Here is a 25,306-nt window from a genome sequence, read left to right as displayed (position 1 = left end):
ATTTTCTCCCCACTTTCAATTGTTTTACTTCAATGATAGGTTAGAATTTTGTGAATTTTTTGAGTGAAAGATCAAAAGGATAAACAATGCAGATTTATTTTCACAGCCACCTTTGCTCATATTTATCAAGGGTGCCAATATTAGTGGAGGGCACTGTACATACATACACACACACACACACACACATATATATATATATATATATATATACACACACATACAGTGTACACATATTAGACATATTTTATTAAACAGATAGATAGATGTCTTTCTCACCTGGCCTTGACTCAGAATGTACAGTTTGTCTCCTGGATTTCCATTTCGAATTATATAATCACCATCACTGTAGTGAGACTACGACAAAGATGTATATGGATGTATATAGAGAGAAAAACGTTACATATACTGAAAAAATAGTTTTTATATCAGTGCAACGTATGTACACGGATACGCTGTGTACGCTGTTTGCACTTTGATCTGAACATAAACAACGTATCTGCGTACATACGTTGCATGCGTTGTTTACGTACACTGTAAAAAGTGATAAGTTGACAACTTAAAAAAATTGAGGAAACCCGTTGCCTTAAAATTTTTAAGTAAATGATAATAAGTTAATTGAATTGAATTGTTTTTATTATTATTTACTTAATAATTTTAAGGCAATAATTAAAAATAATTTTAAGGAATTGTTGAATAAAGTTGTTATTTTTGTTTTCTTTGCACACAAAAAGTGTTCTCGTAGCTTTGTAAAATTACGGTTGAACCCCTGATGTCACATGGATTATTTCACTGATCTCCTCGCTACGTTTCTGGATCTTGATCGTGGTAGGATCCTTGCTGTCTATGGAGGGTCAGAAAGCTCTCGGAATGCATCAGAAATATCTTAATTTGTGTTCAGAAGATGAACGAATGTCTTACGGGTTTGGAACGAGGGTGAATGAGGGTGAGTAATTAATGACAGTTAACGGTTTTTGGGTGAACTATTCCTTTAATTGGTGCAAACACACTAAAAAATGGATTTGATCAAGCTATAGGCAGCACTTTAACCTTCAAGTTAAATGTTTATTGATCACACGCTGATCAGGTACAGCAGTGAAATATGATGATGATGTTCAGTCATACGCACCTCCTCCAGTGAATCAGACACTTTCACGAGAACATCCTCTGGAAACACACAGAGCAGTGCCACACTAACAGACAGACGAACGAGAGTCAGGAAAGCAGACAGCTGCATTCACTATATATCAGTGTAAATCACATTAGACTCCCTTACAGAAAATTACGTCTGAGCTGCAGTGCTAAATTAATGTTTTTCAGTAAACTAACAAAGTGGAAATATGTTAAAACACACTTTAGAAACATAATAAAACAAAAAAATGACTACTTATAAGATTAACAGAAAACACTTTTTTATATATACATTTAACTCTTTGTTTGTAATGCAAACAGACCATCACCATTACATTTTATTGAGTATATGAATCAATAAAACCAAATTCAATTTAAATGTTGCATTTATTCAAATGAACATGTTTTCACTGTCAACATGTTTTAAGCATTTTTGAAAAAGCGCCGAATTTGTTAACTGTTAATTGTTGTTAACTGTTTAACCATGTTGTACTTTGACATTTTCCCTGAAATACTGGTATGATCCTTCTGACATCATATTTCAGGTCATGAGATGAACGTTTCGGTACAGAAGGTTCACACATAATCTACATCCATCAAGCTCAATATGTCAGCTCTGTTATAGAGGAAAATATCACAGTGATCAAATAATGTTCAATTATGCACAAAGCTCAAGAATAATGTGTTGACCATTTTAAGCCATTTTTGACAACCTATACTATTATTAAACCCCAAAACATTTAGAATGTAACAGGGTTGACAAAGACATCTATGGCTGTTAATTTATATTATATGTATAAATTTCAACTCCAATGTGATGGAATAAAAGAATGTGATGCTTTGGGGTCAAAACTGATAAACAGCATTTTATTGTAACAATTTAGTGTATTTGCAGGGGTATATTTAGGATTAAAGGTTTATGAATCAGCCAATGAAAAACCTCTGTTGATCACAAAAAAAAAAACCAATAAAAAAAAACCTGTTGATCACTTACCTGAATTATGGGGACATGTTAATTTTAATTATTAACTAAACTAAAATTAAAAGCACCAAAAATAAAATAAACATTAACTGAAAGAAAATTGCTATATATATATATATATATATATATATATATATATATACAAACGCACACACACTTATTTTATCTTTTATTTTAGCTAGAGTAGTTGCCAAAGCAACATTTCTCATTTTAATTTAGATTGACTTGATGTACTCAAATAATTCAAACTAAAACTGGGAAAAAACAAACAAAACAAAAAAACACGATATAGACATATTTTATTAAAACTTTTCAAATAAACTGAAAATAAACAAACAAATAAATACATTTCAAAAACCTATTTAAAAAATACCTAAGCTGAAGGCAAGAATATGCACAGCGCTACATAAAAATATATTTCCTCATTTATTTATAAAATTGTATAAAATCTGTGAGGGACAAAAGTGTGTCTTGTAAAGGTTTATGTGAGTATGGTGATGGTGGCATTAACCTGCGCAGGAAGTGCAGAGACTGTGTAATAGCGATGAGGCCGTTCCTCTGCATGATCCTCTGAAACACCTGACCCTCCATCACCCATAGCCTGCTGTTCACCAGAGCTGCACACACACACACACACACACAGCAGAGTCTGAGAAGAACTGGATTTCCAACTGTCTGTGAACTCACGGCTCTTTGTTTTGGTGAAACACAAATACGTGATTTTTTCCTGATGTCTGTGAAGAAGGGAGATCAAAGGAGAGAGCGAGACAGTTCGGCTTTGGTGGATATAGACTTATAAAGACAGAAAGAGAAATTGATATGGACGGTATGAACTGTATAAGACAAACAAGTGTGAGATCTCTGTCAAAAACAGCAGACTTACATGGATTGAGGCTGATCTGCCATTCTGTTCACCAGCAAACATGATCTCTAAACTCTCACTAATATTTAAGCTAACATGGGATAAATGAAATTTGCAGGGCAATATTTGGGTTGCCAGGCAATGAAAATCATTTGTTTGTTTCTTATATCAGGTCCAAAGGCCTCTCTGACGTTTATATAACAGCTTACATAAACTAACCGATGTTTATAAAAAACACCGTGAGACCAATAATATTACATAAAAAAGTTAAAAAGAACAACATAAACTCAAAATAGAAATATTTTGTGAACTACTGTTCAAAAGTTTGGGTCAGTATTTATTTTATTTATTTATTTTTTTTTTTTTGAAAGAAATGAATATGTTTATTCATCAAGGATATATTAAATTGATAAAAAGTGATAGTAAAGACTTCTATTTTGAATAAATGCTGTTTCTTTTGAACTTTTTATCCGTCAAAGAATCCTGAAAAAAGTATCACAGGTTCCAAAAAATATTAAGCAGCACAACTGTTTCCAACATTGATAATAAATCAGCATATTAGGATGATTTCTAGAGGATCATGTAACACTGAAGAGTGTAGATGATGCTGAAAATTCAGCTTTGATCACAGGAATGAATTATATTTTAAAGCACATTAAAAGAGAAAACCGTAATTGTATGTATAGTTGAAAAAAGTACTTTGTGTTTCAGGATTTCTGCCTCGGGTGACTCTAAAACACACTGAAAAATTCTCCTCCTGAATAGTGACCTGCTTCTACCAAGTTACAATTTTTCAAAAAAAAAAATAGGGAAGAGCTGAAAATAGAGTTCATCCCAAACTCATTCTCGATCACTTCCTGAGATTCTCTTGAATTAGTAATGACACCATTATTAATTGACTGTGCTGTCGTAAGGAAGAGAAATCCTGCAATCTGTCTCCTCTGCTCTCCCCTGCTACCTCTCTTTTATCTCCTGTCCTTTCCTCTGCGGAATAGCCGAGAATTTGACATTAATCATTGCACACACACAAAAAAATAAAAATAAATAAAAAATGCAGACCTGGACTGCAATAAACATCATGAACACAGATATGACTCAGACACTGAAATGCAATTTTTTGGTCAATTTATATTTTAGAAACCAGTGCAGAGTGACACACACACACACACACACACACACACACATATGGTTGGTTGGATAAATAAATAAATATTTTATGGTAATTCATGGATTTTCTCTTCTTTTAGTGAAGGGCATGCCTCATGTGTTGTAAAACATCTGTCCACTGGGTTTTAATTAGAGGAAAACATTCAGTTTAACAATGTTTAATGGGCAAATATGTTAAACCCAACCTGGTCTTCTCACGTTTTGATTCCTGACATCTTGTTGCAACCATTTTTACTCAATTCAACCTGACTGTTAATCACAAAATCATTAGGCTATTTATCCACTTTACAAGGTTTCCCAATTTTAGAAAATCATAACAGCAGCATCATTTTGTAATTTAAGAAGCAGAAAAAAACACTCACAACATGTGGGGATTTTAAAGCAAGCATATTTTATTTTAATACAGTTTCAAGGCCAGATCAAGCCAAGAAGCCAAACAGGTTTGATGAGTGAGAATTATTATTATTATTATTATTTAAATCATGCTTAACTAAATGATTGAAATGTCTGTGATAAAGTCTGTAGAGGTCCCATTAAAGTGTCCACTGGGGTTTAAAGAGATTGTTTCAAACATATTGTTCATTATGCAACGCTCTGAAATATGGTGTCATATTATAATCATTTATATATTAATATTGTAATATTGTTGCTGTGCTCATCTTGTTGCTAAACCAATTAACTACAGTATAGGCAAGTTCCACTAACATTTAAAAACCACAAAGTGTCCAAATATATTTTGTCTTCATTTTGAACAGCATACTGTATGTTGTTTTATAATTCAACACATTTTTCCCTCTCTTTCATTAAAATAAATGCCGCTTGACGTAATACGCTTCGCAGCTAACTGGGAATATTCTCAGAACATTGGCAAGGTTCTGTTACATTTACAAACAGACATTCTTCCAGTAACATTAATAGAATACTCATTCAAGGTTATCTGGTCTTTAATAATGTTCTCAAAACATTAGCACAGAAATATTTTTTATGCATCATTCATTATTTTTTTTTTTTTAATGAAACATTTTTGCATTTTTGTTGGACATTCATCTGACATTTTTTAAATGTTACTACTGGTTGTTTATATATATATATATATATATATATACACATACGCATATAAATATATACATATACATATATATAATTTCATTGTAACATTAGCAAAATATTCTTAGAACATATGTGACCTTGTCTGGGAAATCCAGGCTAAAGTTTTAAAATCTAATTATGAGATAACAAGCATCAAAATTGATTTCAACCATTAATTTTAATCTATGACATGGTCTTACTCAGTCAATATTAAAGATATCAAGGTTACATTTTCACAGAATGTTCTTTACATTATGAAGGATTATTTTATGTAGAAAACATTAAATCACAAAAAAAAAAAAAAAAGACTTTAGATGGGTTTTCAGATGCAAGGTTACATATATTTGTTAACTGGTTGATTTTTAGCTTTTTTTATGCAATGACATGTTTACTTGTTTAAGCATGACTTTAACGCCACTGTAATATTGCCTTTCCATGAATTTAATTAAGGTCACAAAGCACACATTTTAAAATGCAAGTCACAGAATCTGAGATCTACAAGCAACTGAGGAAACTGTGTTTATCTTTTACTTAGACATATAGAGGCGATCAGGTTAGAGAGTAAGGATCAGAAAAGAAACAGAGAGATGAAAAAAGAGGAGCAAAGTGAAAAAAGAAAGCAATTTCAAGCTGTCACCAAGCACAAGACCTGAACAAAGCTGAAGAAAAGAGTTGGGGAAAGCTTGATCAGAGACTTGAAATAAAAGGGGTGAGAGGGAAGAAATAGTCTGAAAGAGAGGCTGAGAGGGATAAAATAAAAGAGAACTGCGAACGTGGAAAAGGATATCGACTGAAAGATGAAAACGACACACAATCAAGGCAGATATTCCCTGTAGAAGAAACAGAACATCTGGAAAATGATCTAACTTGATTGGATCCTCCATTCACTTTCAATTCATCTTTTTTAGCCTATTTGCTTTCTTTCAGACTTTATTCCTTGCTTTTTTTTCGTTCTATGTCTTGCTATGACCCTCTATTAAAATTAATAGGTCAAGCTGATGCCCCTGTGGCTCAGGCTGGACTCAAGAGAGGATGTGAAATAAACGAGAGAAGAGGTGTTGAAAGAGTCATAAATCAAAGCATGCTATAGGGGATGCACCTCAGAAATTAACGTTAATTCATCTATCTGACAAAGATATATTCTTTAGGGTTGGAGAAAGACATATAAAAGACATATTTTCTTTACAGAAACCCATGTATTTAACATGCAACTAACATGTTTAGCATTTTCATTTAAAAACAAATCTCACAATGACATATAACTACTTATACCTTGCATTTTGATTTTTTTTCATAATTGCGACTTTTTTTCTCACAATTGTGACAATATTCTACTATGTGATTCCCACAATTGTGACTGCGTTTCACAGTGCAACTATATATTATAAAATTGTGACTTTATTTCCAGTAATTGTGACTTTATGTCTCACAACTGATTTTGTCTCACAATGACATTAGCCTAGTAATTGTGACTAAAACTCCCAATGTAATTTTTGCATTGTAACTATATATTTCGCAACTGCAACTTTATATCTCACAATTACAACTTTGTGTTTCACACTGCAATTATTTTTAACTGTAACACTGTAACTATACAATTGCAACTTCATTTGTAGTAATAATTGTGACTGTGTATCTCGCAATGTCACTTTATATCTTAAAATTTCAGCATTGTTTCACATGCACTGTAACTGTATATTTCCTAACTGTGACTTTATATCTCGCATTTATGACATTGTGTCTCACATTGCAACTTTATTTGTAGTAACTGTAAATTTATATCTCATAATGCCACTGTATATGTCACAATTGTGGCATTGTGTTTTGCAATCTAACTGTATATTTCATAATTGCAACTTTATATCTCGCGATTACGAATTGTGTTTTACAAGTGCAACTTTATATTTCACAATTGTTACTTTATTTGTAGAAATTTCGATTTTATGTCTCGCAGTATCATTTTATATCTCACATTTGCGACTTTGCGTGTTTTGCAATGTACTGTAACTGTATGTCACAATTCTGACTTTATTTGTAGTACTTGCGACTTTTTGTCTCGTAGTGTCACTTTATATCTCACATTTGTGACTTTTTAATTTACAATGTAACTGTATATTTCCCAATTGCAGCTTTATATCTCACAATTACGACTTTGTGTTTCACATTGTAAATTCATTTGTACAAATAATTGCGACTTTATATCTCACAATTTCCCTTTACATTTTACAATTGCGGCACTGTGTTTTGCAATGTAATTGTATATTTCACAGTTGCAACTTAATATCTTGCATTTTCAACTTTGCGTTTTGCAATGTACTGTAAACTGTATATTTCTCAATTGCAACTTTATTTGTAGTAATTGCAACTTCTTGCAAAGTCTCACATTGTCATTTTATATCTCACATTTTTGTGACTTTGTGTTTTACAATGTAACTGTATATTTTCCAATTGCAACTTTATATCTCACAATTACAATTTTGTGTTTCACATTGTACTGTAACTTTATTAGCGGCATTCAGAGTGGAAAGTAGAGTAAGAATTTCATTGTACAGGGAAATGAAACTTTTCTTGAAACTTTATTTCACAATTCCAACTTTATTTGTAGTAATGAAGAGACTTTATGTCTCACAGTGTCCCTTTATTTTTTACAATTGCGACATTGTGTTTTGCAATGTAACTGTATATTTCACAGTTGCGACTTTATTTGTAGTAACTGCAACTTTATATCTTGTAATGTCACTTTATATTTCACAACTGCAGCATTGTGTTTTGCAATGTAACTGTATATTTCACAAGTGCAACTTTATATGTCATAAATTACGACTTTCACATTTATAACTTTATTTCACAATTGCAACTTTATTTGTACCAATTGCGACTTTGTGTTGTAACGTTATTTCTTACAGTTACCTAAGTTTTATTCTGAGATAGAAATGGGATTTTTTAGGATACAGCAAAATTTTCATTTCAGTGAAGAGGTTTTTTTTATTTTATTATATTTAAAAGGCAAAATTTAAACATATACAATACATTTTTAGTGTACAGCATCAGATGCAGCGATTGATAACTACAGATGTTTCTAAAGAATATATCTTTTCTCAAAAAACATCCAGTGTTGTAAGATCAGAAGGACCAACATAAAAGATTAAAAAACACATAAAGAGATTTCAAAATCACAACCAAATGGGTTTTGTAGATCTGTCCATTCAATATGCAGTATGTTTTGTGGACTCTAGTGTGGCGTGCTGTAGGCTGAGAATTTATATGTGGATTTTCCTGATTCCTTTGATGTTATATTCCACTGATCTCTCAGCACAGCTTCAGACTGGTGATGGTGGGAATACTCTGATTACCCAGACACGCTCAGAGCATCCCAAGTGGGATTAAACTGGAAAAAAACGACATATGTACTACTACACTAATTTTGTGAACATGGTAGTTGTGAGTGTGCAAACGAATCATTTTCAAATGAGATTTACTCAGCAACAGGAATACTAACAACAGGAATAAATGCACAGCAAATAGAGACTTTTTAAGCTCTCCTTCTTCTGAGAAAAAGACCAAGACCTCAGTGATCTCACATCTTATTTAGAGTTTCCAAAGAGATCTCAGTGTCTCAAACTGTGCTCAGATTTGCAAAGACACCAAAGTCTGCAAGTATGCTTTCAGACATTCTTCCAAAACCAAATGATCAGATCTATACTATCTATACTATCAGCTCGTTACATTCAAAATACACTTAAGTACAAAATAAACAAAAATTGTGACTTTGTTGGTAGTAATAGCAAATTAATCATATAATGTCATTTTATATCTCACAATTGCGACATTGTGTTTTTCAATGTAACTGCATATTGCACAATTGCAAATTTAGTAAGTGTGACTTTATATCTCGTAACGTGACTTATAGCTCACAGTGTCACTTTACAGCTCACAATTGCGACATGGCGTTTTGCTATGTATCTATTTTGCAATTGCGACTTTGTCTCACAACTTCACTTTATATCCCATGCATCCCATTCCAATGCAACTATTTTGTAATGTAACTTTATATTTTGCAATTGCAGCTACTTTATTTCTAGTAATTGTGATATTGTGTTTCGCAATGTTACTTTATTTCTTACGATTATCTTTTAAGTAAAAAATAAAAAAGATAATTGCAACGTTTTATCTCGAAAATTGGACTTCTAACAATTCTGAGAAAAAAAGGCGGAACTATGAGATATAAACTCAGCATTGTGATAAACTCGCAATTCTGACTTTCTATGAATTCTATGAAATTTTTTTTGTATCGCCATGGATTTAAAAATAAAAAAGGTTATTGCATCTTTTCATTTCAAAATTCAGAATTTTTTTGCCCTGCAATTCTGAGCATATATCTCGCAATTCTGACTTTTATTTATAAAGTTGCAATTATTATTATTTTTTATCCAATGGAGGAAACAAGCTTGTATACTATACTCTTACTCTGTGTCAACAATTGTCTTATTTATTTAAGGAGGTTTCAGTGAAACACAGTTTATAGTTACAGTAAATAAAAGTAAAAGATTCCATTAAGCCCTCTAAGCTATAAAAGAGTGACCTCTGAGCAATACCGTTTTCCTTCTGTGTGTTTCTCTTTAGCTGATGTGATAAGGGATGAAATTAGCAAGTGTGTGTTTGTGTGTGTGGATGCACACATGTATGTCAATACCTGTGACAGTAGTGGAGCAGGTGTGGTTATGAATGAGGGCCAGTTCTTCAAACATCATCCCCGGCTCAATGATGTGCAGCCTCTGGCAAGCCCTGGATGCCTCCAGTTTTCCCTCTGTTAACACACAGACACACACACACACACACACACACACACACGTCATCTACAGCCCTCAAGGTTGGTGGGAATGACAGGTGTTGAGCGGCAGCGTGACTGTCACATAGACAGATGATCTGACCCGTCGCAGATTAGGCACGGAGATGCTCAGAGCCCAAACAATCCAGCACATCAGGACAAATACTGGCCTCCTTTAACAAATCACGGCTGGAATTAGCACAGCTCACTGACAGGTATTGATGAACACTTTAATGGATGGTAATAGATTTCACTCCTGCTCCTCTCTATCCTTTTATTTCACTTGCAACCTGGGTGTTTAGACATGCACTGACATTTTAAAACTCATTTTGCCCCACATAACCAGCAGGAATGTTTTCTTTCTGTCTTTCCAGAAGCAACTCAGTCTCACACTTCTCCTGCTACCTGCCTGGTCCTGCAAACACTATGGGAGGTGCATACTAATTAATGTGCTTCAGTCAGAGACAGGGACAGATTAAACGAGTGTCTGAAGTACACTTGTAATTTTAGTCGAGGTTTCTGGCACCAACAACATTTTTATGACTATTTTGCACCTTCTCTTTAAAGGATTAAAAAGAATGTGTGTATTTTATTTATTTATTTATTTTTTGGCTACTGTATCTTTAAGAATTCTATGTGAAGTAACCTCTTTGCTGCTTGTTCTTGATTTCAGCTGGACTAAAGCACTGGCACAATTTTTGTAAAGTCAGATTAACATATGGATAATGAGAATGTAACTTTGCTTCCTTCAGCATGTATAAAAACAAACTAAAATGTACATGCATATATAGATACTTTACATTACATTACATTTAGTCCTTTAGCAGACGCTTTTATCCAAAGTGACTTACAAAGGATGACAATGGAAGCAATCAAAATCAACAAAAGAGCAATGATATGCAAGTGCTATAACAAGTCTCAGTTAGCTTAACGCAGTACACGTAGCAAGGTTTGTCTGTTTTTTTAAATTATAAAAAAATACTTATGGAAGCTGGTTTCGGTCACAGGATAAAAAAAATAAATTAAAAAAAATGTTATCTCACAATTCAGACTTTGTCTCGCAATTATTAAAGTCATATAGACAGAATTAACTTGCAATTCTGAGAAGGAAAGATGGAATTGTGAGATAAAAAGTCACAACTACTTTTGTATTTTGTGGATAAAGAAAAAAAAAAGAAAGACAAAAATAATTGTGAAATACAAATTTACAATTCAAAAGAAAAAAGTCAGAACTGCAAGGAAAAACAAAGAAGTGTCGTTTGCTCACAAAGGCTACATTTATTTTATATAAAACATTAATATTGTGAAATGTTATTATTAAAATTAACTATTTTTAATTGTTATAAAATATATAATCTTATTCCTATGATGGCAAAGCAGAATTTTGCTGCTGATTTGCTGCTCAAGAAACATTTATTATTATTATTGATGTTGAAAACAGTTGTGCTGCTTCATATTTTGAGGAAACCATAAGATAAATTTCTTTCAGTATTCTTTGATGAAAGTTAAAAATAACAGCATTTATTTGAAATAGATTTTAAAAAAAACATTATAAATTTATTTGTCACTTTTGATCACTGCTGGATAAAAGTATTAATGTCTTTCAATAATAATAATAATAAATAAATAAATAAAAATCTGACTGACTCCAAGCTTCTAAAAAAAAATTTAAATAAATAAATAAAAGTGTCTGGATCTCCAATTTATTTAAATTTGACCCTGATTTTGTATTTTATCAAATTGTTTTGTCACATATAACATATAGCTATAGCTTTTGCAGAGAAGCTATTATTAATTGACAGGGAAGCAGAAAGTATATTTGAGCTAAAACTAAACCCACAACCTGTAAATGCTGTTCATTTCAAATGCAAAGAGGATGTTTACATAGAAGTCTTAAAAGCACAGTAGCAAAATTATATTATATTATTATATTATATTATAGGATTAAGGGGATATAACTCCACTAATAGTCAGATACGGTCATGATGATTGTGATTTATATGTAAACTGAATGTAAAGAGCTGAAGTGCAACTAGAAGCTGAAAGCAAAAGACAAACAGTACCAAAACATAAGCACATCTCACTGCAAACCAGAGAGAGTATTAAAGATCCACAGAAATCAATTATTCACAATACGGATGGAGGCATAACTGGACCTCGGCTAATAATGAGTGACTTTTGAACACTGGGTTATAAGATACCCATGTAAGCACCGGGATCTGTGATTGTTCAGACATGCTCACAGTCAGATCAACATGCAGTATGAGTCCAAAGACAGCTTGTTCCATTCTGAGAAGTATTAGGAGGCGAGAGTATCTCTTTCATTCTCACACTCTTCCTCACCTTCAACTATATATGCCTGGGTCCCATTATCCCCTTCCTGGACAACACTCACACCCTGTTTGAGTGTCAGGGGATAGGCAGAATCCGCCAAACACCGCATCTGATCCCTGTCTCGATATTTCATACACTCATTTTCTGCCAGAGCCGATTCTATCAGCTGCTGTGACCTGAAAGAAATAAAGACAGATAAAGAGTTACACTGGGGAAATGTAGCAGCAGGCAACAAGGGAATGAGTTGAGATTTTAGGCAGGTTCTTACTCTTGACTCTTGCTGTGGCTGATTGGTGGGTTTTGTAAGACTAGTTTCGGCTCCAAGGTAACTGGTTCTGTTAGCAGCGCTTTTCTCCTCACTCTCAGGGAAGAAGCACGTTGTTGACCTAAATGCAAATGAAATGAGTGTAAAGATGAATAATACAACGTTATTATAAGATTAAAAAAGACTGGGTTGTTACCTCTGAACTCTGCACAGATCGCTGATGCATAATGCATATAAAAATAAAGTCAGATTTGCTTTGTCATAGATTATAATGATTGCACTAATGTGTTTCTGAACATTTAGAATTGGATTGATTTAAAACTCAAGATTTAAATATGTGCGCATGTGTGTGGACCCACTCAGAGGAGACAGATGGCCACAGTGCCAAAGAATAATAAGATAATTGTAACTATTTCTAGTGTAAGAGCCATAATTTGCATAATTAAAAATCTAACACTAAATGCATGCATGATTGGGTATAGATATTTTTATTCTGTAATGGTTCGCTCTGTTTTAGTATCAGACTGTCTTTAAGCGTCTTTAAGAATTGGTGTTTCTTTTACGTATGTATGAAAGATGAAGCAACACAGATTTTGTTTTGTTTGTCTTTATTGTACAAGAATTTTCAGTAAACTTGTAAACCTGAATGAAGACCAGAGTCAATTCTTTGCTCGAAAGATTCATGAAGGATTATTGCTTCTATAATTAGGAACACCTATTAAAAAAAAGCAGTAACCTGCAATTATTACTTAATAGAGCTATTTCTACCTGATTGAACTAGTTTTGTTGGTATAAATTGATCACCCGCTCACCACATGGACTCTCACACTACACAGACTGTTACACTATACCCTGAACTACATTTCCCATCATCCACTGCACTGATTACACACACACAGCTGAATCCCATCAGACACGCTTCCTCTTCAGATCGCCGAGGATTGTTTAGCGTATATCACTCTTCTAGCGATAGCTACACTACGGAGCCATTCCAAGTTTCCAGTCCTAGTTTCTAGTTGCAGTTCTAGTCTAAGGCTGGCCGCACACTAGAGGATTTTAAGGCCGATTTTAAGCCTGATTTGCACCCCTGAACAATCAAGGGGTGTGGCCCGATTCGCGGTTTGTCGCAAGCGATTTTTTTGTCCAAAAATCCTCTATTGTGTGGTATCATTGCGATTATTTATCTGCTCCCGATCGAGACGGACCGTCGCCGAACTCAAATCATAAATATCAAACATGTTTGATATTTACGACTCTTCATCGGGCTGCCTCTGACATGATACCCGCGATAGCCAATGAGAGCGAGCAAGCGTCACTCACCGGATGTTGCGTGCTTCTACAGCTGAAACTTGGCAGCCACAAACATGCCGTGAAAGCAGAGAACATCATCCATATTCTTTTGTATACTTTGTTTTTCACTGTGAAACAGAACGCGCACCAGGAGAGCCAGCTGACAACGTTAATTGTCCTCTATTTGTTTTTCTTCTCTAGGCACGTTTGATCTCGCGTTTCACTGTGAAATCGTTCCTACAATCATCAGGCATGTGGTCTCGCGGTCTGGTTGAATTGTCTAGTGTGTGCGTTCAGAGGATTATACGGCTAAAAATCGGTTGAACTGTCTTCATGTCTGTGGTCTCCGATTTGAAAATCGTCTAGTGTGCAGCCAGTTTAAGTCTAGTCATTTCGTGTTGTCTGTTTCCTGATCTTCTACCTGTGTATCTTGGATTAACCCTTTGCCTGCTATTTCGGACTATGTTTACACCTCGCCTGGACTATTGCACGTGTTATTGGATTGCCCCTCATGTCAAGCCCTCTGGATATTGTTCGCCTTAGGATTACTCTTTGTCTTGCCTGTGTTATACCTGTTTGCCATTGTTTGACTCTTGCCTTTTGTGACCGCGTCTTGGAATAAAGCTTGCAAATGGATCTGCACGTCTCACGTCTCATTCGCCCCGTAACAAGTGATGTTAATTAATATTTTTGACTTGTGTAAAATCAGTTATTTTAAATGTTACCACTTTTAGCTCATTTTAGCTTCAGCGTACACTGTAAAAAAAAAAAAATTTAAAAAAATACGGCTGCCAAAAAACCCAGTAAAATTACAGTAAAATATCTTAATTGAAATAAGGTGCAAAAACAATTTTACAGAAATTTTCATTAAAGGTTTTTCAGAAAAAAAAAACTCTTATTTTACAATTTTTTCCTTGTTTCAATTACGATATGTTACTTTAATTTTACGTTTTTTGTTTGGCAGCCGTAGCTGCCAGTCATTTGACCGTTTTTTACGGGACTTTTTTTTACAATGTAGGAACGTCTAATAGCCATTACATCGATATGTATCAGAAAAGACAACGATAGTGTGGAGGGGCTTCAGAGATTTAAGGCAACAGAAACAACAAAGTTGAGCTGACAGTTAACAAAGTTAGACTATACGCAAATGCAAAGTGATGCAGCAACCACCAATGCAAAAATGGCAGCTGAGGCCGTGTTTACACTTGGAAATAAGATTTTGTTGGTGTTTCTGCCCACAAGTGGACGACAGTAAATACAGGTGTAAAATGTTTTGAGCTTGTCCACTTTTGACTCTTTCAGAGATAGTTGAAAACGCATTCAACCAGATTGCTTTCATTCTCAAAAGCATTCAAACAACCACAAAAGGTTACCTACTGCCCTGATACGTAATCACTGTGTGATGTGTTGTGAGAAACCGCACCAAAACAAGCTATTCTCTACCTTGTATAAAAACACACACTAATTTGTTCGGAATCTGTGTAACATGGGTTCATTTAGTCAATATTACTCATAAAACGCACCATCCATCCTGTAAGAGTCATTTACAGTCATTTTCAGTTCTTATTTTGAGAAAGAGCTGACAATATCCAATGAAAAGCAACAGAGACTTGATTGCAACAACGTTGTACAGATATGACTACAGATGAGTGGCAAATTGACAGTTTTTGGGATAGTTCCCTCAAAAATGAAAATTCACCCTCGTATCATTTCAAAACTGTGCTTTTTTTTTTTCTTTGGTGGAACATTAAATAACATATTTTGAAGAATGTTGGGAACCAAAAATAAAAAATTGGAGCCCATGAACTGTAACTGTATGGAAAAACACATTGGAACATTTTTCAAAATATCATTCCACAGAAGAAAGTTGCGGCCTTTTGTATGTCAGAAGAGAGAAGTGAGTCATATCACAGGAATGGCATGTAAGTTTATAATATTTTGATTAAAGATTACGAGGTCAAAATGGAAATAAAAATATATATCCAAGGATGAATCGTTCACAGTGCCATGCATTGAGAAAATAAATAAGGTCAAATTTGATTTCATGCTGACTCACTTGTGCCCTTCAAGTGGAGTCAGAAATACTGTAATTAGGTTACATTTTCTTTTAACTTGTCCTTGTTACAATATGATTATGCAATTAAGCATGTACATATATGTACTACATATAGGGTTAGTGGCATGTAATACTGCATAATTTACTGCAATTACTATAGTTAGTAGCCTGCATGTAACATGTAACAAGGGCACTGTAAAATAAAGTAATTAAGTGTAATTAAGCGTAATTTAAGTGTTCCAAATACATGAACGAGCATGCAAAGACATATTTAAGTGTGAACCTCTCATTTTAGATGATACACAAGTTGCTGATTTGCAAAATGGAGGAAATACTAATCTATAATATAGATAATATAATGTATCAATGAGCGCCCTGCTGAAAAAAAAAACCCAACAGAACCCTGCCCAAAACATAATAGAAAATCTAATGGTTTTAATAGTTATAATGGGAATTGTATTGGTTTTAATGGAAACTATAATGGTGTCTATGTGACGGATTCTATTGGTGGGATGTTAAATCCTATTGGAAAATGCCCAAAACACACTACAAAAAGGAATTTTGTAATGGTTTTACTGGAAAAAGCTAATGGTTTATAATGGTATTTTAATGGAAACCATTGGAATTTCTGTGATGGTTTCTGTTAGGCTTCTATTGTTTTTTTTAGCAAGTGTTAATCACTCAACTTTCACAGTTTGACATTTAGTTGTGATAGGCTACTGTGTATGAATAATAAGTGATAGAAATGAATTTTTATCATTTTAATTCAGACGTATTTGTTTTTGTTCACAATAGAATTGTTTTGCTTTGTTTATGCTTCTTCCATGTTAGCCTAGTGGAATTTTGCCAGGGAAAAAGTCCATTTTGTATGATAGAAATTTTGATGCACAGCTCTCACAGAAATAAACAAACAGCTTTCTGTTGGGCTTTGCATAGAATTTGCCTGAACTCCCGATCGAAATGACTGGATTTGATAGCTATTTCTTGAGTAGCGAGTAGCGACACCTTCATGCGCGACCAGTGATTCAATCGCCGTAAGAGTAAATACACCTTTAAAATCACATTTTAATAGGGGGAAAAATATATTTTACTAGTCAAAATGTATTTCTGACAAATAAAATAAAACGCTTTCCGTACCAGCTGCCGAGGCACCAGGAGCGGAGAGCCGCAGTCGGTCGAGCTCCCCCTGCAGGCGGCGGATCAGATCATCTTTAGCGTCCAGCTCCAGCTCCAGTTCGTCGATAAGAGCATCTCTCTGCCGTAACTCCTCAATCTTCAGCTGAAGTGCGAACTGGAGATCTCTGAGAGTCCCCATCAGCCCTGCATAAGGGGACACAGACAGGGACTGATGGACCTTTACACAATTGTAAAGTGTGCGCCCGCGTTTAACGAAGTGAGATAACTGAACAAATTCAAAGGAAAGAAATTAACGGCAGACAAAACTGAAGTTGCTCTGCAATTAATTAGAGAGTCTCCAAAGCTCATCGACTGCAATATTAACAGTGCAACCAGCGCTGCATAATAATCCAAATAGATTAATCCACAACAAAACCAATTTCGTTAATTTGTTTAAACATTGCATTGCAAATAAGGGACATCTGAGATTATATTTACCTGAATAATATGGGCAAGGAATATGGGAAATACAAACAGACCGAAAGCGATTTCCCCTCTGGAGTGATGGAGCTGGTCAGCTTTAGGAATACTGAAGAAAACCGGAGTGTGAATGTTTGAATCATGTCTCCACCGCACGCGCGCTGATCTGAGAGAGAGAGAGAGAGAGAGAGAGAGGCGAGGTGGGCAGGGCTAGATTCCATTTACAGGGAATTAAACACAACTATGACCATAGTGTTCTATGAGTTGCATGAAACAATGCACCAAAATAAACCGTTTTCATTGCATTCAAGCTCGGTTGCACTAAAGATGATTTATCAATGACTATGCCAACAACATAGCATTATAGCATCATTTATATAAAAAAAAAAAAAAAAAGTAGGACAGTATGGTTTAATTTTCAAAAATGTGCTTTTGGCTCGATTACTTGATCTTACAAAATACAACCTTTTAATAATGACTCAAGTTGTTGGTTTGTGTTGTTTGTGTTTTATAGGCATAAAGGAAGCTATGCTAATAACCCAGTAAAAGATGATTGATTGATTGATTGATTGATTGATTGATTGATTGATTGATTGATTGATTGATTGATTGATTGATTGATTGAAAGAGATTGTTTACATATATACAGTTGGATAGTTTCAACTAAAAATGGAAAAGTATTTTGTGCGTTTTGACCGTTCATTTGCATATGGTGTTTTGGGGTCTTAAAATACTTTTGAAAACTCAAAGAGCAAGTTTTTGAAAGCGATATGTTATCATCTAAACTATGAAAACGTGAATTTGTGAAAATGGGGACCACATGCAAATGCGTATTAGTTGTGTTTCTTTACAAAGTGACGTGGCCAGCTACTGTCCTGTCATGCATAATACAGCATTTTTAGTTGGTTTTGAGGATTTGTGTGAATGGGGATTGTTTTGACAACGTTGTCATCTGAGTAGAAAAACATATCAAAATATAATTGCTGTTGTGTACCCTCAAAGGTGTAGATACAGTGAAGTGATTTAACCAAGTACAACATTCCAGTCAACCAATCAGAACTGAAGGATAATTTTCAGGAAATGTCATGACAGTTTTAGGCTTATTCCTAGGGTTGGGTGTTTCTGCACCCTTGTTGTTCAGCTATCATTTCCTTAATAAATAAAATAAATTGTCAGTAGGGTTAGGTTAGAGGTAGTGATAAGGTTAGGTCTATGTTTTTGGACAGCAATGTTGATCCAGGATCGACAAAAGATGTTGATCCGGGAACATATCAGTTCTACTGTAAAAAAACAAAAACAAAAAACAAACAAAGAAAGGAAAAGAAAAGGCATATTTAACATAGGTTTTGTTACGACCTGTCATTTAACTGTTAAAAGTCATTTCAAATTGAGATTCAGAGTCTGGATTTGGAGAATTATGGACAGTGACGTGGTAGATGAAGACTATGAATATAGCCAACATGTGTTATTTTTCAAGTTAAGCGCAACACCCAACGTAAAAGCAGAGTTCAATGGTCAAGTCAATTGTATTGCATTGTTTCACCTGTTCAAGTCAGCAAGTCAAACAGTAATGCAGACGCTAATAAGGGTATGCTACCAATGCTATAAGGCACATTTACACAATGTACTAAGTTTTTCATTTGTGATTTTTGAAAAGTTTTATGTACAGATGACAACGTTGTCAAAACAAACAAAACTACCAAAAACACTGTATTTTGCATGCCGGTATTTGGCAATGTCACCACTGGCTTGCCTGGCATAGGCTTATATTTTATTAAAGCTCAAAACCAATATACAGTCAGTAACAGATAACAATACTTATAGACAGAACATGTAATTGTCAGTCCACATTGTCATGTGTTCCCGCCTCTTGTCTCCTTATTGGGTCATGTTCCTGTCCTTGTTTAGTATGATTATTAGTTAAGTCTTGTCTAGCTGTGTTTTAGTCATTATCAGTAATTGTCATGTGTATTTAGTTCCTGCCTGTTTAGTTAGTTTTCGTCTGGTCTACTCGTTATTCCCCGGTGTTCCTGTCTGTGTCAACCTTGCCTTGTCTTGCCCTGATGTCGTGATTAAAGGCTATTATTTTGAAGTTTATTCTCGTCTGCGTGTTCCTCGTTCTTCCCTGCTGTGTGCACCATGACAGTAATATGCACACTGTAAAAAATGACTGTGATTTTAACGGTAAATAAATGTGAAAATGCTACAGTAAAAACCTGTTAAATGGTTAACGGTAAGTTCCTGTAAAATTTACAGGGAAAAACCGTAAACTGACGTTCCCAGAATTGAATTGCATTTCAAATTTTGTTTGAATTTGATGTTTTTTCTTTGAAATAACTATGTTTCTTCTTAGTTTTTTCTTATCAGTTATGTTTGTTAGGGTTGTATGTTACATCTAATGTTGTTAAATTAATGTTTATTGCATATTTCAGTTTAATGAGTCTCACCATGATGGTGTTTAGTGCTTGTGTGAATGACACTGTGCACCTTCTATACATGTTATTATTTAAAAGCTGCTTGTGATGGGCTTTGGTTCATCATGTGACTTTCTCATCACCTTCTGCATTTGGTGGCTATCAGTGTATTTCAAAGGTACAAAACAGATTTCAGTACTTTAATAGGTTGGTATATTAACATTATATCAGTTAATGAAAATACGATATTTAACTGTAAATTTAAGTTAAAACCGTAAAACCTTTCTACGGGCTGTTGTTTTTTTTACCGTAAATTTTACGGAATTTATTTTTTACAGTGCATTCACATGATGTCACCGTTTTCACAAATTTCACATTTTTATATGGAGATGGTCTCATTAACAGTGTTTTCAAAAGGCCCCCCAACACGTTGTTGTCATGTAAATGAATGATCAAAATGCATAAAAAGTTTTCCATTTTGATTTGAAAACGGTGTCATTTAAACACCTCTTAAGGTTAAGAGTGTGTTACACGACAAAGATGTACTACAAAACAGAAAAGTTTTTCCTTTGCATTTTTGAAAAGTTTCACATACAGATGACTACGTTGTCTAAACAGTTCACACAGCAAAAACTATTATTTAATCCTGTAGGCCTATAATGTATGCCAGGCCAGTAGTTGGCGATGTCACTTTGTAAAGAAACTCACACATGTCTATAGACTGAATATACACAAGACATCACCGTTTTCACAAATTTGCATTTGTATATGGAGACGGTATCATTAATGTTATTATTTCCAAAAGTTTGAGTTTTTAGGCCCCCAAAATCTTGTTGTCATGTAAATGGACAATCAAAATATGTAAACATCCCTTAAAGGGATACTCCACCCCAAAATGAAAATTTTGTCATTAATCACTTACCATGTCGGTCCAAACCCATAAAAAAGCTTTGTTTTTGTTTTCTTTGCGTACAAAAAGTATTCTCGTAGCTTCATAACGTTACGATTGAACCACTGATGGCAGATGGACTATTTTGGCAATGTTTTTTGCACTTTTCTGAGTCTTGATGGTGTAATTTACTTGGCTGTCAATGGGACAGTCACAAGCCTCCCGGGTTTCATTCAAAATATCTTAAATTGTGTTCCGAAGACGAACGAAGCTTTTATGGGTTTGGAACGACATGGGGGTAAGTGATTAACAACAAAATTTTCATTTTTGGGTGGAGTATCCCTTTAAGGTTATGGGTAGGCCTACGCTTACACGACAACTATGATGGTGATATGACTTTGTAAAGGACCTCAAACATGTCTATAGACTGAACATGTAATACGCATGCACATAACATTCATTCATTTCTTTCCATGTAAAGAAATAAAAACGTTTGCATGATGCTTCACCCACTTGATTTGAGTCAGCAGCACTACACTACACTACACAAACTACAACAACAAAATCTGCATAAAGTGGAATTATTGCAAGAGCAGTTTACTGCATAAGATGAAATGTTAAGTGTGGTGTTAAAAAGACACTTCTCAATACTACAAGTCACCATCAACCATCAGAGCGCCATACTCACCTAGCAACAGAAAAAGAAAATATATGATTTGTTGAAAATATATTTGAGGGCGGGGTTTAAGCTGTTGTCCCGTATGTTTGTCCTCTTCCGTCTTGCAGCGTTTTGTGTTCAGACAGAAAGTAGGCTACAGGAGGCCAGACGTGAAGTCGACGGACGAACAGAATAATAGAGATCAGATACATTGCATTGAACACCATGTTTAAACTCGCTGTAGTCGCTCTTGTGCTTCTCAGCGCCAGCTGTTTTGCCAAACAATGTAAGTATAAAGAATCTGTTTTCTAACGCGTTCTTATCTAGCCTACTCTTCTTATTATGTTTATTTTTATTAATTTTATTTTGATTAATATCTTATTATTTCCATTCTTTATACGCAGTCTTTATCAAATACGTTTGAATCCCTCAGTAGTTTAAAAAATATATTTTTCAACCTTAATAGTGTATGACGTACTTTCATCTGCTTTGGAGAATACAAAAGATAAACCCCTTTAAATTGTTAAAAGCATAGTTGCCAAAACGCTGAAAAAAGAATTGTTGTAGCTTGAACGAATCTGTTCAGATAATTTTAATATGTCTAAGACTCGTGTTTAAGATGTTTGTTTGTCTGAAATCCCCGGAATATTTTGCTTTCACTTTCACTTACGGATAGCTACTCGTGATAGAAAAACTTGTTTTACTGGATATTAATGGTTGGTGCTTATAAAGTTACATTAATATGACACATAATATCATTTTATTTAATCAGGTTTTTTTTTGTTTGTTTCTTTAAGAAACGATTTTTGTGTTAAAATTTGTTATAATAACGGCACAAATAAACAACTATGCCTAAATAGCTAAACATTTTGGACATGGGTCAAATTCGAGACGTCCCATTTTGGTGCCTGCATCAAATTAAATTGACAAAAGTGATTTTATATACATAGAACGTATATTAAATGCAAGTAAAGTGTCTGCTTTAATGTTTCTAATAACTTTTGTGAAAATAAAATGTAAAAATATGGGTGAAATAATTCCATCGTCATCCAGTGTAACATATATATTTACGTAAAAACCAAAACGTACTTATTCTGACCTGTACTTGTTAAAAAAATATAGAAACGTGATTATACTAAATTGCATTATATTTTAAATGAATAATAACTTCTTGTTGACAAAAATAGTTTGAGGGATCGTGACAAAGATTGTTAAAGACATAAAATGACAATGAATTATTTTCTGTGGGTTGCATTGTGATCCTTTAATAGCGTCTTTTTATGTCATCTATTGATTCTTATTCTTAATATGCCTGGCAGGATTTTCGTTGTATGAACTATTGTTACACTGAATGACATTTAAGTGGGTGTCTTCTGTAAATTATGCTAAAACTGTATGATAGTGATTATTTTTTGCTCAGAAAATAAGTAAATTAAATTAAACAGGTCCGCATGCTTGGATGAATAAATAAGATAAATAAAACATAAGGACAAACACAATAAACATTTTCAAACACAATACATGCAATGCAGTATATAAGAATGCACAGTTTTCAGATGTCAAAATATCAATGTTTCCTTTTGTATTGTTTCTAGCTGACCCCAAAGTGCAGGTGTACAGCCGCAACCCCGGAGAGTATGGGAAAAAAAACACGCTGATCTGCTACGTCAGTGGCTTTCACCCCCCTGACATCACCATTAAGCTCCTGAAGAACAAACAAGAGATCCCGGGCAGCCACCAGACCGACCTGGCCTTCGAGCAGGGCTGGCAGTTCCACCTGACCAAGTATGTGGACTTCACCCCCCAGGTGGGAGAGGAGTACACCTGCAGCGTCAGTCACATGAATAAGCCAGAAAAATCTTTCACATGGGGTGAGAACAAATCTGAAGTCTTTATCTTATGAGTCCCATTGTTGGTGATTTTCATTGTCGATGAATTCCAGAAAGCGGTAGATATAGGTCAGATGTTGGTTTATTTAGGGGCTGTTTGAGCATTTCTCACTTTCACAGACATCTGTCTGTTGGATCGTGGAGTTTAATTTCTCTGTTTCATGTTAATTATCGTTTTGGGAGTCGTTAAGTAGTCACAACACATTTTAATTATCATGCAAAAGTGATCAAAATGTCCTTAAAACCAAATATTTGAAAGGAATACATGAACCACACAGATCCAACAATATGCAAAAATATGACGTCATTATTTGTAATCAACTAATTAATAGTCATCTCAAATCTTCACCAGGCTTTGCCACTATTACATATAGTAATAGTATATAAAATATCTAAAATTATTTTTTTAAATTCAATTTGATGAGAACCCCAAACTGGGACTACTTTTTAAATGAAATTAACAATGCTCTATAAATGAAACTAATGATTGTTTTCTCTCTTGTAGAACCTGACATGTGAACATACAACAGTAAGTTCTGATAATATTGTTTTTTTTTTTAAAGGCTTTGACATGTATTAATAGTAATTGTAATTTATCACACTTTATGTAATTTAGCATACCTTTCAAATTATGTTGGTTCATGTATTCAGTTATTTTCAGCATAATCTTTTATTAGTCACTGTATGTTAAATGTATTTTGTTTTTCACAGATTCCTGGAAGTAACAGTTCATTCTCTTCAGCTTCCCTCCAAAACGTCAATCCTGCTTCGATTTCTTTTGTTAATTTAGGGGTGTCCAGTCCTGCAGAGTTCAGCTCTAGCCTGCTCCAACACGCCTGTCTGGAAGTTTCTGGTAACTCTGAAGACCTTGATTTTAGCAGGTTCAGGTGTGTTTAATTGGAGCTAAACTCTGCAGGATAGTTACAGCAGTAGATCCACCCCTGATATCATTTCTCAGCTTCTCTGTTTGGGACAGGGGTGTCTGATCCTGCTCTCAGAAGGCTGGTGTCGTGCAGATATTAACTCCAGAACTAATCAAACACTCCTGAACCAGGACTGGACACCCCTGCTTTAGGATATGCTGCCTGTGTTGCAGACTGCAATATGTTTTCTTTTACACGATGAGGACAAATGTCTAACTTTATAATCTACTTAAATTGTTTTTTTTGGTGTGTATCTTGATATAATTAGTAGGGTGACAGATGAAGAACATTTACTATATGTCTGCAATATATATCAGCAATTTTCTAAAACCTTGGGTGAGGAATTTCTTGCCTTAATTTAGTCTTTATAACAATAGCACTTAAACATCTTAATGTCTTTTGTTTTGAAATGTATTTAAAATTAATTTGAAGATTCAGGAGAGGTGACTTTTTAGACCATTTAATTGGTATAATTGCTGCATACATGCTCAAACATGTTTTTTAGTGTTTAATAGCCTATAGCTTCCAGCTTTTGGAAAGATGTAGTGTCTCCATAAATAAATCAGAGTTTCGATCAGTGACAAAAGATTAAAAATTTGAAACGTAAGCCAAATTCTGTTCATGATTTATGAACATAACTGACTGTAGAATGCCTTGCAATTCAGTTCAATAAAATATTGTTCCTTCTTAATTATGTGTCTTTATTCAACACAACTTTAAAAATTAACTGTGAACCTCATATTTGTGTGTCCTGGTCTTGTGGCCTTGATCTGGGTCTCAAATTCAATTCTAATCCAGAATCTGAGTTTTATGGTCTCAGACAAACTGCAGTCTTTTTCAAGTGTATTTGATATTAGTTTCTTTTTCATGACCCCATATTGGAGGTCTCCTGTCTTCTGTGTACCTCAGAGGTGCCAAATATATACAAGAGTCTTT

At 34.3% G+C, this 25,306-nt stretch overlaps 2 protein-coding genes across 4 annotated transcripts in view; one reads left to right on the top strand and one right to left on the bottom strand.

Moving 5' to 3' along the window:
• prkg1l (protein kinase cGMP-dependent 1, like) overlaps positions 1 to 17,746 on the bottom strand; it is a 37,290-nt gene extending 19,544 nt beyond the window's left edge. For all 3 annotated transcript variants that reach the window (XR_009272504.1, XM_058784983.1, XM_058784984.1), the window contains exons 1-8: positions 17,616 to 17,746; positions 17,139 to 17,321; positions 12,659 to 12,776; positions 12,400 to 12,566; positions 9,922 to 10,035; positions 2,622 to 2,727; positions 1,127 to 1,190; positions 277 to 354 (exon numbers count right to left, since the gene is read on the bottom strand). Coding sequence is in view for 2 of the 3 variants with exons in the window: in XM_058784983.1 (XP_058640966.1) it covers positions 277 to 354; positions 1,127 to 1,190; positions 2,622 to 2,727; positions 9,922 to 10,035; positions 12,400 to 12,566; positions 12,659 to 12,776; positions 17,139 to 17,316 (825 nt within the window). In the remaining variant the exon portion in view is untranslated. The remainder of the gene's footprint in view (positions 1 to 276; positions 355 to 1,126; positions 1,191 to 2,621; positions 2,728 to 9,921; positions 10,036 to 12,399; positions 12,567 to 12,658; positions 12,777 to 17,138; positions 17,322 to 17,615) is intronic.
• Positions 17,747 to 21,675: 3,929 nt separating this feature from the next.
• b2ml (beta-2-microglobulin, like) lies at positions 21,676 to 25,061 on the top strand. The gene is made up of 4 exons (XM_058785782.1): positions 21,676 to 21,844; positions 23,154 to 23,429; positions 23,953 to 23,976; positions 24,159 to 25,061. Exons 1-3 carry the CDS (start codon positions 21,784 to 21,786, stop codon positions 23,964 to 23,966), a joined length of 351 nt encoding a protein of 116 aa, XP_058641765.1. The 5' UTR covers positions 21,676 to 21,783; the 3' UTR covers positions 23,967 to 23,976; positions 24,159 to 25,061.
• Positions 25,062 to 25,306: the final 245 nt, after the last annotated feature.

The sequence above is a fragment of the Onychostoma macrolepis genome, chromosome 08 (assembly GCF_012432095.1).
Source record: "Onychostoma macrolepis isolate SWU-2019 chromosome 08, ASM1243209v1, whole genome shotgun sequence".
Classification (NCBI taxonomy): domain Eukaryota; kingdom Metazoa; phylum Chordata; class Actinopteri; order Cypriniformes; family Cyprinidae; genus Onychostoma; species Onychostoma macrolepis.
The sequence above is the reverse complement of the archived record's forward strand: the minus strand, read 5'-3'. Positions and strand labels throughout refer to the sequence as shown.